General features: G+C 42.9%; 1 protein-coding gene across 1 annotated transcript; it reads left to right on the top strand.

The window, feature by feature from the left end:
* The first annotated feature begins 3461 nt into the window (after nt 1-3461).
* ly6d (lymphocyte antigen 6 family member D) lies at nt 3462-5854 on the top strand. The gene is made up of 3 exons (XM_054794435.1): nt 3462-3600; nt 5304-5408; nt 5482-5854. The coding sequence occupies exons 1-3, from the start codon at nt 3471-3473 to the stop codon at nt 5562-5564; spliced, it is 318 nt and encodes a 105-aa protein (XP_054650410.1). The 5' UTR covers nt 3462-3470; the 3' UTR covers nt 5565-5854.
* The last annotated feature ends 7107 nt before the right edge of the window (nt 5855-12961 follow it).

Genomic DNA, 12961 nt, shown 5'->3' with positions numbered 1-12961 from the left:
TATCTTTCCTGATAATAAGTGGGTGATGTATTAGTAACAAAATGATGCCACATCATTTGATAGAAATGAAAATGATCACCCTATAGAGGGGGGAAATCAAAGACACCCCAAAAATGAAAGTCAAAAAATGATGCAGCACACTGGTCCATTTTGCCAAAATGTCATTGTAGCAACTCAAAATGATTCTCAGTAGTTTGTGTGGCCCCCACGTGCTTGTACGCATGCCTGGCAACGTCGGGGCATGCTCCTAATGAGACTACGGGTGGTGTCCTGGGGGATCTCCTCCCAGATCTGGACCAGGGCATCAATGAGCTCCTGGACAGTCTGAGGAGCAACCTGGCGGCGCCGAATGGACCTAAACATAATGTCGCAGAGGTGTTCTACTGGGTTTAGGTCAGGTGAACGTGGGGGCCAGTCAGTGGTATCAATTCCTTCATCCTCCAGGAACTACCTGCATACACTAGCCACATGAGGGCGGCCATTGTCGTGGACCAGGAGGAACCCAGGTCCCACTGCACCAGCGTAGGTTCTGACAATGGGGCCAAGGATTTCATCCCGATACCTAATAGCAGTCAGGGTGCCATTATCTAACCTGTAGACGTCTGTGATATGCCTCCCCAGACCATCACTGACCCACCACCAAACCGGTCATGCTGAACGATGTTGCAGGCAGCATAACGTTCTCCACGGCATCTCCAGACCCTTTCACGTCTGTCACATGTGCTCAGGTTGAACTTGCTCTCATCAGGGAAGAGCACAGGGCACCAGTGGTGTAGTTGCCAATTCTGGTGGTCTATGGCAAATGCCAGTCGAGCTCTACGGTGCTGGGCAGTGAGCACAGGGCCCACTACAGGACGTCGGGCCCTCAGGCCACCCTCATGGAGCCTGTTTCTGATTGGTCAGAAACATTCACACCAGTGGCCTGCTGGAGGTCATTTTGTTAGGCTCTGGCAGTGCTCGCCCTGTTCCTCCTTACACAAAGGAGCAGATACCGATCCTGTTGAGGGTTGAAGGACCTTCTACGGCCCTGTCCAGCTCTCCTGGAGTAACTACCTGTCTCCTGGAATCTCCTCCATGCGTCCAGGTACCGCAGTGATGCCCTGGTCCAGATCTGGGAGGAGATCCCCCAGGACACTACAGACACCATCCGTAGTCTCATTAGGAGCATGCCCCGACGTTGTCAGGCATGCGTACAAGCACGTGGGGGCCACACAAACTACTGAGAATCATTTTGAGTTGCTACAATGACATTTTAGCAAAATGGACCAGTGTGCTGCATCATTTTTTCACTTTCATTTTTGGGGTGTCTTTGATTTCCCCCTCTATAGAGTGATCATTTTCATTTCTATGAAATGATGTGGCATCATTTTGTTACTAATACATCACCCACTTATTATCAGGAAACATATTCAACATCATTTTTCCCCCAGTTTAGATCTGATGTGTTTTCGAAGTGTTCCTTTAATTTTTTTGAGCAGTGTATAAGACCACCACCAGTGGTTAGCATATTTGACAAACTGTCGTTTCAAAGAACAGCTTCAACAAAGAATGTTTTTCACAACTAACTGCATAAAAATTGGCATTTTGGCAACAAATAAGGTGATTGGTCACTCATGACAGTCGTCATACACGTTACACAAATATAATTACGTAGCGTGTACATACGCACCATGTGTTCACAGTTAAGTTGCACACAGCAGACATGATTGTTTTAGTGGGAGGACGACGCTGCCCGAGACGTTAGTTAGGGCAAGACACTACACTGCACGAAGGGATCGCTGCGGATGCAAATAGTGCTAGCCGCAGGTGATCGGTGTTGAAAGGCATTTATCGGCATATGCCTATCACATGATTTTTCACAGAAATCGGCCGATGCTGAGACTGCTTTTGTGTATGTGCACGCCCGACAATTTTTATACGCTTTAACTGGTTACTGTGAAAAATAAGCATTTCTTTTGTACAATTTGTTCTTTTACATCAATATTGTTAACATGTGCTAGCCGCTGGTGGTGTTTAAGTACAGTACCTTCCTGATTTCTTGACAACACAACTAAACACAATATGCAGTTTTTAAATGAAACTTTTTATTATTAAGGGAGAAATAAACCCAAACTTGCATGGCACTGTGGGGAAAAAGTGATTGCTCCCCCCTGTTAAAACATACAGTAACTTAATTGAGAATTGAGAAGCTATAAAGTCATTTCTAAAGCTTTGGGACTCCAGCAAACCACAGTGAGAGCCACTATCCACAAATGGCCAAAACATGGACCAGTGGTGAACCTTCCCAGGAGGGGCCAGCCAACCAAAATGACCCCAAGAGTGCAGTAACGACTCATCCAACAGGTCACAAAAGACCCCACAATAACATCCAAAGAACTGCAGGCATCACTTGCCTCAGTTAAGGTCAGTGTTCATAACTCCAAAAACAGCCTGCATGGGCGAGTTTCAAGACCAAAACCACTGCTGAACAAAAAGAACATTAATGCTCGTCTCAATTTTGCCAGAAAACATCTTGATGATCCCTAAGACCTTTTGGGAAAATACCCTGTGGTCTGATGAGACAAAAGTTGAAATCTTTGGATGGTGTGTGTCATTACATCTGGTGTAAAAGTAATGCCACATTTCAGAAAAAGAACATAATACCAACAGTAAAATATGGTGGTAGTAGTGTGATGGTCTGGGGTTGTTTTGCTGCTTCAGGACCTGGAAGACTTCCTGTGATAAATGGAACCATGAATTCTGCTGAATGTCCGGCCATTTGTTGGTGACCTCAAGCTGAAACCAACTTGGGTTCTGCAGCGGGACAATGATCCTAAACACACCAGCAAGTCCACCTCTGAATGGCTTAAGACTTTAGAGTGGCCTAGTCCAAGTCCTGACCTGAATCCTATTGAGATGCTGGAAAACCCTCCAATGTGCCTGAATGACAACAATTCTGCAAAGGTGAGTGGGCCAAAATTCCGCCACAGCTCTGTAAGAGACTCATTGCAAGTTATCGCAAACGCTTGATTGCAGGTGTGCAGCTAAGGGTGGCCCAAGCAGTTATTAGGTTTAGGGTTTAGGTTTAGCAATCATCTTTTCACACAGGGCCATGTAGCTTTGATTTTTTTCCTTTAATAATGAAAAGTTCCATTTATGTGTTGTCATTGACTGCATTTGTTTGATGATCTGAAACATTTAAGACGCGCAAAAACATAACAAATCAGGAAGGAGGAAACGCTTTTTCACACCACAGTATTCTTTTGGTCGGGGGGTAAAAAAGATGCAACGTTGAGCCAGTTGCGTACAGTCCCTTTTTAAAACTTGTTTTGCAAGCTTCACCTGTCGTACAAAAGGGTGTAGAGGAACAGCATCATACCTGCATCTGATATGCACACGTTCCAGTCAGTGGACAATGGGATTGAAAAAGAAAGTACATACTGTTATTCAAGCGGACAAGGAAGTGAATTTGGGTCTTGAGAAGGTATGTGATGTGCCAGTATAAAAGGTGCCCCGAGTCTCACACACACACACACACACTCACACACACACTGACATCCTTTGGCAACATGAAGGTCCTGCTGGTCACACTGATGCTTCTGCTGCTGTGTAGCACTCAAGGTGAGACACGCTTACTGCATACTTTACTACCCAAAACACAAGAAAACATCACATTCTCTTCTCAGCTGGTTCCACCAATTACATTTTCTTACTGAAACACTGGGTGGAACAGACTGACAACAAAAAAAGCCTAACTTAGTTTTTACCATTAACCGAACCCTCAAAAATATATATTAATTCAATTGAAACAAATATTAATGATAAAATGTTGGCTTTGTGGCATTTTCTTGTCAAACTGCTCAAACATTGTATAATATTAGTTATATATAAAGTATTCCAAAATTTAAGTTCATATTGGATCAGCGTGATATTTTGGTGTTGAACTCCACAAAGAAGTATGAAATGTTACTGTCATAATGGTGTTAATGAATAACTATATACACGACCTCCATCCATTTTCTACGCCGCCTGTCCTCACTAGGGATGCGGGGATATGTTAGAGAGGCGGAGTACATATAGACAAACACATTCATCGCTATGGACAAGTAACCTAATATGCATGTTTTTTTAAATGTGGGCAAACTCCTCTGAGATTTGAACCCAGATCTTCCCGATCTCATGACTGTGTGGCCAAAGTGCTAAACACTAGGCCACCGTGCGGCCCCTAACTATATACAATACAATAAACTACACTATAATTTCTATGGATGAATGTGAGTGTGAATGGTTGTTTGTCTGTATGTGCCCTGCGATTGGCTGGCGACCAGTCCAGGGTGTACCCCGCCTGTCGCCCAAAGTCAGTTGGGATAGGCTCGCAACCGTAATGAGGAGAAGCGGTGTAGAAAATGGATGGATAATTTCTATGGTTGTGTGAGGGCTCACTTTCTTTATGAACCCTTAACATATTTAAAAATTTTAACTGCAGAAAATGTTAGTATATTCCAGAAAATCTAGTCATAATCTCTACAGAAAAATCTGTGTGATTGCAGTTGTCTCACATAGCATTATATACAACTTTTTTATTTTGTACCCAAGTCCATCCATCCGAGGTCGGGTTCCAAGGGGGCAGCAGCCTAAGCAGGGAAGCCCAGACTTCCCTCTCCTGGGCCACTTTGTCCAGCTCCTCCCGGGGGATCTCAAGGCATCCCCAGGCCAGTTGAGAGACATAGTCTCTCCAACGTGTCCTGGGTCTTCCTCGAGGCCTCCTAACGGTCGAACGCGCCCTGAACACCTCCTCAGGGAGGCATCCTGACTAGATGCCCGAGGCGCCTCAAAAGGCGCCTATTAATGCAGAGGAGCAGCGGTTCTACTCCGAGTTTCTCCCGGATGACAGTGCTTCTCACCTTATCTCTAAGTGAGAGCCCAGCCACCCTTTGGAGAAAACACATTTTGTCCCCTTGTACCCGCCGGTCACTACCCAAAGCTCATGACCACAGGTGAGGGTAGGAACGTAGTTTGAGGGGTAAATTGCAGAGTTCGCATCACTGCAGGCGCCGGACCAATATGCCTGTCGATCTCGCCTGTCGATCCAAGCTAAGTAAATAAAATAAAAAAATCATTATTACCAAAAGCTTTATTCTTGTCTTTCATTATACTGTATCTACATTTCGATGATCACCATGAGCTCTCTTTATTGATTGGCTGGGAGAAATGACATGGTCCTACTGCCTTGTGGTGTCTTTTCCTGTTTCAGTGACCAAATCTCGTTCCTTATGCTCTCAAAAAAAGGGTGAATTTTGATGTGCTTCGCTATTGTCACGCAGTGCTCACGCTGAGATGCTTCACCTGCAATGGAGGAGACCAAAATCCGTGCACCACGGTGACCGAGTGCTCGTCAGAAGAAACCGTCTGCAAGACCACCTTCAGCAGTATGTATTAAGTGATGTGTCACGAATTCCATTCCATGCAAACAGTGACACACGTGCATATGTCTTTGCGCAGGTAATAAAATCCAAAAAGGATGTGCACCAGCATGCGATGAGAAGGAGCCGTTGACGTCCTGCTGCGAAGTCGACCTTTGCTAGTGGATGAAAGCAGCATGTCGTTAAAGCTTAACAATCAATTCTTACTGTACTCGACTAGAAACTACATTCAATTACTTTTCTTCTTCAATTTGATTTATCATCTCCCAGACATGATTTGCTTTTAATGAAGCTGCAGTGCAAACACACACACACACACACACACACTCTTAATCCCTCCCTCATGTTGCTTAGTGGGTCATCTCATTTCTATGTGGGTCGCTGTCTGTCACCGCTGCAATGTTGTAGCTAAACTGCTGTCTCAATAAAAAACACAACGTCCTCTAATCTCATTATTGTCTTTACGCCGTTCTCTGATCACATGAGAAGGAATAGAGTGAACATTTCAAAAATACAGTATTTTTCCCTATGCAAACTGGAAAAATAAAATACAATTGCAAGAAAAAACCATAATGTTAGTAACTTGTAATATTACAAATTATTGTACAATTATATTTTTTTCTTGTAAAACTATGACATTTTCTTACATTGCTACTTTTTCTGCACAATTATGACCTTTTGTACGATGGAGTATCAAGGCCATATTGAAAAAAAAAATCAGACATTTTGAGAATAAAGTGGTAAATTTACGAGAAAAATGTCGTAAATTTACGAGAATAAAGTCGTAACACTACCTTTGCCCAAGGCCAAAGGTCACATAAGTCCCCCCTTTTCATAGCTGTCCCAGGCAATGCCTGTTACGACGGAGTATTAAAATAATCTCAGATTTTGAGAATGAAGTCGTACATTTACAATATTTTCTCGTAAATGTACGACATTATTCTCGTAAATTTGAGAATAAAGTGAGAATAAAGTCGTATACTTACGAGGAAAAAGTTGTAAATTGATAATAAAGATGTAAATCTGTGAGAAAATTCGTAAATTTACAAGAGTAAAGTTGTAGATTTACAAAAAAGTTGGAAATTTATGAGAATAAAGTCAATTTCCAAGAATAAAGTCATAGATTTACAAGAAAAAAAGTCGTAAATTTCTGAGAATAAAGTTGTAAATTTCTGAGAATAAAGTTGTAAATTTACGAGAATAAAGTCGTAAATTTACAAGAATAACGTCGTAAATTTATGAGAATAAAGTCGTAAATTCCTAAGAAAAAAAGTCCTAATATTACCTTTGCCCGAGGCCAAAGGTCACATAAGCCACCCCTTTTCATAGCTGTCCCAGGCAATGCCTCTTACGACAGAGTCTTAAAATAATCGTAGATTTCGAGAATAGAGTCATACATTTACGATAATAAAGTCTTAACTGTACGAGAAAAAACTTGTAATATTACGAGAATAAAGTTGTAAATTTACGAGAAAAACTTACAGGCAATGCCCGAGACAGCTATGAAAAGGGGGTACTTATGACCTTTGGTCTTGGGCATATGGAAGGGGCTGGTTAAGGAAGGTGGAAGTGAGAAGGGCTCGCTAGCCATGCTGGTCTAAATGCTAAATGCTCAACTGCACTGTTTTGCCACCACTTTATAAATAAAAGCTTGCCTGAAGCAAGAGGAACGTTTCCTTCCTTCCTGAAGCGCTGTACCTTATTTTCCCTCTGCCACGTATGACACCATGACACGTTCTCGTAATATTACCACTTTATTCTCTTCATAATAACACTTTTTTCTTGTAAATTTGACATTTTTCTCATAAATTTAGGACTTTATTCTTGTAAATTTACAACTAATGAAGAGAAGCGGTCTAGAAAATGGATGGATGGACTTAATTTCCACAAAATATTCTCATAATGTTCCCACTTTATTTACAGTGTGGCCCTAATACTCCTTGGTAAGTGAAAAACAATGTGCACCTGACAGAACCGGCTTGGAGGTAAAAACAATGGAGATTTTAGAGGGGGGGAAAAAACATTAAGAAAAGCAAAACATAGAGAAAGTTAAACCGAAAGGACAATTTGATTGCTATCGATATGAGTTAGTCCCTGACGCAACAATGCACTCTCAAGATATTTTTCCATCATCGCACAATAAAGACACACAACAAAAGGTAAAGTGAAGCTGAAAAGCACCTTTGACATTCCATTGTGGCCACCACATTGTTTTTAGTGCAGAGATAGAGAATGCAATGCAGTCAAAACAACCATTGTAATGATTGGAATTGCTAACCAACCAGCCAACAAAGCAAAGCATCGCCTTGTCTACCCTGTGTCAATCCTTCATTTTTGCAAACTAACAAATGTCGAACAAAGCAAAACCTTCTGTCTTGTGTGATTCTTCCTGATTCAGCAGAGGTTTAACAACCCGCGTTCGATTACTAACCAGCCAACCAACTGAAACCTTGATTATTCATCATTGGTTTAGTTTAAAACAATGTGTTTAGGCTAGGAATGCTCCAATTCCGATTCCGAAACAGATCACATGGATTAACTGTACATTTTTCTATTTATTTATGACGAGTGCTATTGGTCAGTTAGACAATTCCAAGGGCCCCTGGCAAACAAGTAATTACACTCAACAAAAATATAAACGCAACACTTTTGTTTTTGCTCCCATTTTTTATGAGATGAACTCAAAGATGTAAAACCTTTTCCACATACACAAAATCACCATTTCTCTCAAATGTTGTTCTCTAATCTGTCTAAATCTGTGATAGTGAGCACTTCTCCTTTGCTGAGATAATCCATCCCACCTCACAGGTGTGCCATATCAAGATGCTGATTAGACATCATGATTAGTGCACAGGTGTGCTTTAGACTGCCCACAATAAAAGGCCACTCTGAAATGTGCAGTTTTATCACACAGCACAATGCCACAGATGTTGCAAGATTTGAGGGAGCGGACAGCAGGAATGTCAACCAGAGCTGTTGCTCGTGTATTGAATGTTCATTCCTCTGGCATAAGCCGTCTCCAAAGGCGTTTCAGAGAATTTGGCAATACACCCAACCAGCCTCACAACTGCAGACCACAACACCAGCCCAGGACCTCCACATCCAGCATGTTCACCTCCAAGATCGTCTGAGACCAGCCGCTCGGACGGCTGCTGAAACAATCGGTTTGCATAACCAAAGAATTTCAAAAACCGTCTCAGGGAAGCTCATCTGCATGCTCGTCGTCCTCATCGGGGTTTCGACCTGACTCCAGTTCGCAAATGCTCACATTCGATGGCGTCTGGCACGTTGGAGAGGTGTTCTCTTCACGGATGAATCCCAGTTTACACTGTTCAGAGCAGATGGCGGACAGCGTGTGTGGCGTCGTGTGGGTGCGCGGTTTTCTGATGTCAGTGTTGTGGATGGGGTCGCCCATGGTGGCGGTGGGGTTATGGTATGGGCTGGCGTCTGTTATGGACGAAGAACACAGGTGCATTTTAGTGATGGCATTTTCAGATACCGTGACGAGATCCTGAGGCCCATTGTTGTGCCACACATCCAAGGACATCACCTCATGTTGCAGCAGGATAATGCACGGCCCCATGTTGCAAGGCTCTGCACACAATTGTTGTAAGCTGAAAACGTCCCCGTTCTTGCATGGCCAGCATACTCACCGGGCATGTCACCCATTGAGCATGATCGGGATGCTCTGGATCGGCGTACACGACAGCGTGGACCAGTTCCCACCAATATCCAGCAACTCCACACAGCCATTGAAGAGCCAACATGCCACAGGCCACAATCGACAACCTGATCAACTCTATGCCAAGGACATACTGACTGGTTTTCCCCAGGTCTCCAGACCCCCCACACCCCAATAAAACAAAACTGCACATTTCAGCGTGACCTTTTATTGTGGGCAGTCTAAGTGCACTAATCACGGTGTCTAATCAGCATCTTGATATGGCACACCTGTGAGGTGGCATGGATTATCTCAGCAAAGGAGAAGTGCTCACTATTACAGATTTAGACAGATTAGAGAACAACATTTGAGAGAAATGGTGATTTTGTGTATGTGGAACAAGTTTTAGATCTTTGAGTTCATCTCATAAAAAATGGGAGCAAAAACAAAAGTGTTGCATTTATATTTTTGTTGAGTGTATTAAAAAATTAACTTTTGTGCGGATTGTCTTTCTGTTCATGAAACAACCACACACAAATAGTGTTTTGAAGATAAACGTTCAGTGACGCTTGACGTTAGCACGCACCCCGTAAAGGTAACATCCACTTCCCCGTGGGACAAAAACGAGCTCCGAACTAACCCCACTGCTTGTTTGTTTTAAAAACAAAATGTCACTGTGATAAAAAGTCACTTTGGAGTCCATAGATGAGAGGCTAGACGACTAATTCCAGCTAGCTATTAGCTGCGGACAGCTAGGCAAAGCGTGTAAAAAAAGATGCAAGAAAGTCAAACACCAGTAGGTTTGACAAGGGAGTGGCACGTAGGCCTGTCACGATAACAAATTTTGCCGGTCGATAAATGTGCTATAAATTATCAGCAATAATCAATAATATCATCTTTTTTAGACCATTTTTCATAAATGTGTTCATAAATTTTTCATTAATTGTCATGTGAACCACATTTGAACCACTAGATGGTACTCAAGTATAGTGTACCTGTGTGAGTGGTGAGTTTATTCCGCAAGCAGAGTAACAACACAGCTCACAAGGAACTTCTCAACCCCGCTGAAATTGCGCCCCCGCCTCCACGTACTGGGACAAAGAGGCTGAATAGCTGAGAGGAGGTTCACTCTCTCCGTTCATTCCACTACAGAACCAATGAGAGTCATGGCCAGTGTGAACCCTGTTGTCATCCAGTCTGTGTGGTACAGCAAGACGGGGCAAAGGAACAGGCATACGTTTATGCACATGTCAATTCATCGAGGCGTCAAAATTATCGACCTTTTTTCTATCGTTCGATTAATAGATTAATCGATTATCGTGAAACCATTGAGGTTTTACGGACTAGTTTTGATTCTCGCGGCAATACGGGACAAAGTGCGTTCCTTGTCGGCTCAATACGGATGTTGTCAACCTCACGTGACACAGCACACATGCACATTCATGTCATGTATGCGATCGGTATTTGTGGTTGGCTTTTAAAAGGCATTTATCCGCATAAGCCATCGGAGCATCCCTAGTCGTGATGTCCCGATTCTGAAGATCAGATCGGCGGCCGATCCGCTGTATTTTGAAGATCGGATAATATCGGCTTCTGGCAAGAGATCGGCCCAATCCGGTTGCCGTATCACGTTCGTAACTCTGGGCCACAATCCAAGTAGGTGCGGTCATGCGCCTGAAAGCCGGTTGCCACTCGACTCCTGCCACCCGCAAGAAGAAGAAAACGCAACACCACCATGCAGACATGTCCGCGGTGTACCGTGTGAAGTTATTTTCACGTTGGACGTCGGATATTTAGCTCCGTAGCTACAGCGGTAGTTCCCCCTCACTGTGCCCGGCGGGGCTACGTGGCGGCCAATGGCGGCCAATGGCAGCCGTGGCCACCCCACTAGCCATCTAGATATTTCAGGTATCAACTTATTGCCGCCCCTATGAAAAATTTCTGGCTCCGCCACTGCTCGCATGGAAAGTTCTGCTCTAACCACTGGTTGTTTAGGGACTGTCAATAAATTACAATTACGCTGACGTGAGTTTGTTAAAAAATGTCATATATTCTAAATCACACCATAAATTGATCTATAACCATGTTGAATATTTAGTCCTACCCTAAAAGTATTTTGCACGCCCATTTTTTCCAATTGTATCTCTTACTGGATGGACTTTTATTGGATCTTTTATTGGATTAGTGACCTGACTCACAGAGGTTTGTTACAAAAGCCAAACAATATTGTTAGCCATGCTGTGTAATAAAAAAAGTACATTCAGCAATACTTTGGTTGCATTATTTTTAATGCTTTGAAGAGCTAATTTCATAACCATATTCATTTCCGCCTCTTTATTCAGAAATAGAAGATTTGAACTGACAGAGCAAATAAGTGCACAAACACCAGTTTGCTGCTGGAATATTCTGTTAAAATAATGTTAAATCACAAGAAATCGAAATGTTTGTCAAATAGCTTCAGTAAAACAGTAAATGTACACAAAAATACAATCAGGATCGTTTTCTTTGCCTATCAATCAGAAGCTTGTTGTTTCAAAGAATGGAGTAATGGGTTAGGCCATAGATGGACCAAATGAATATGAAGCACACACCTACAGTCAGTGGTTAGGTCCGCAACATATCAGAAAAGAGGCAAAAATGCCCATCACTGTTTTACAAAGTCAAAGTTGATATGTGTGAAAATGTTTTTTGGCTAAAACGCAAAGATAATATATCTGCTTTCATAGATGACTAAGGAAATGAAAAATATTCACATTTGAGAGGCTGAAATCAGAAGATATTTAAATATTTAAATTAAAAAAAACAATTAATCAATGACCAAAATAGTTGTGGATTAATTGGGTAATCGGTTAACCATCGATTAATTGATTAATTGGCGCAATTCTAGGCTGGACTGTATCCGAAAGTTGATTTAGCTGCGGGATCGGGGCATCACCAGTGCAGCGCTTAATAAGGAATGGCATCAGGCACGTGTGAGTGCACCTGCACGCACACAGAGGCGAAAACATTTGGTGTCAAGAAGGGCGCAAGGAAGCCACTTCTCTCAAGGAAAAACATCAGGGACAGGCTGGTATTCTGCAAAAGACACAGGTGTTGGACTCCTGAAGACTGGATTCAAATCATTTTCTCTGATGAATCACCTTTCTGATTGTTTGGGGCATCGGGAAAAAAGCTTGTCCAGAGAAGAAAAGGTGAGCACCCCACATCAGTCCTGTGTCACGCCAACAGTAAACCATCCTGTGACCATTCATGTGTGGGGTTGCTTCTCGGTCAAGGGAGTGGGTTCACTCACAATGTTGTCTAAGAACACAGCCATGAATGAACAACGGTGCCAAAACAACCTCCGATAGCAACTTCTCCCAACCATCCAAAAAGTGTTTAGCAACAAATAGTGCCTTTTTCAAAGGCAAAAGTGATAACTGGGTGGCTTGGGGAACAACATAGTAACATCTGAAAAGAAGATCTCAAAACACTGAAGCAGCAAACTTTGTGAAAACCAATACTTGTGTCATTCTCAAAACTTTTGGCCTGAAATAATGATAAATGTGCGATAGACATGAATGGGCAAGCTACGCAACTCCAATGGATTACTGGTGGTCTATTTCTGCCCATAAACGTGTCCTCACATGACACACTAGCTCGCGTCCGTGCTGATGTTGAATGGAACTGCATTCCGACATCACTCCATCATCCCGCTAGTGTGCGCGCCTGTCACGTCAGCATGAAAATATGGGTCATAAGTGTTAATCTGTGCAGCTGCTTCTTCTCATTAGAGCAGCTCAGACGGCAGAGGTGCACCGCTGATGGATTAATGGGCAGCTGTGCAGGAGTAACCTTTGCTCCTCGTGCGGGTAAAGCGGTTAATAATGTCTCGCTGCCGCACATGAACAATAACCAA

This window comes from Dunckerocampus dactyliophorus, chromosome 12 (assembly GCF_027744805.1).
Source record: "Dunckerocampus dactyliophorus isolate RoL2022-P2 chromosome 12, RoL_Ddac_1.1, whole genome shotgun sequence".
Lineage (NCBI taxonomy): Eukaryota > Metazoa > Chordata > Actinopteri > Syngnathiformes > Syngnathidae > Dunckerocampus > Dunckerocampus dactyliophorus.
This window is presented reverse-complemented; position numbering and strand designations above follow the sequence as displayed.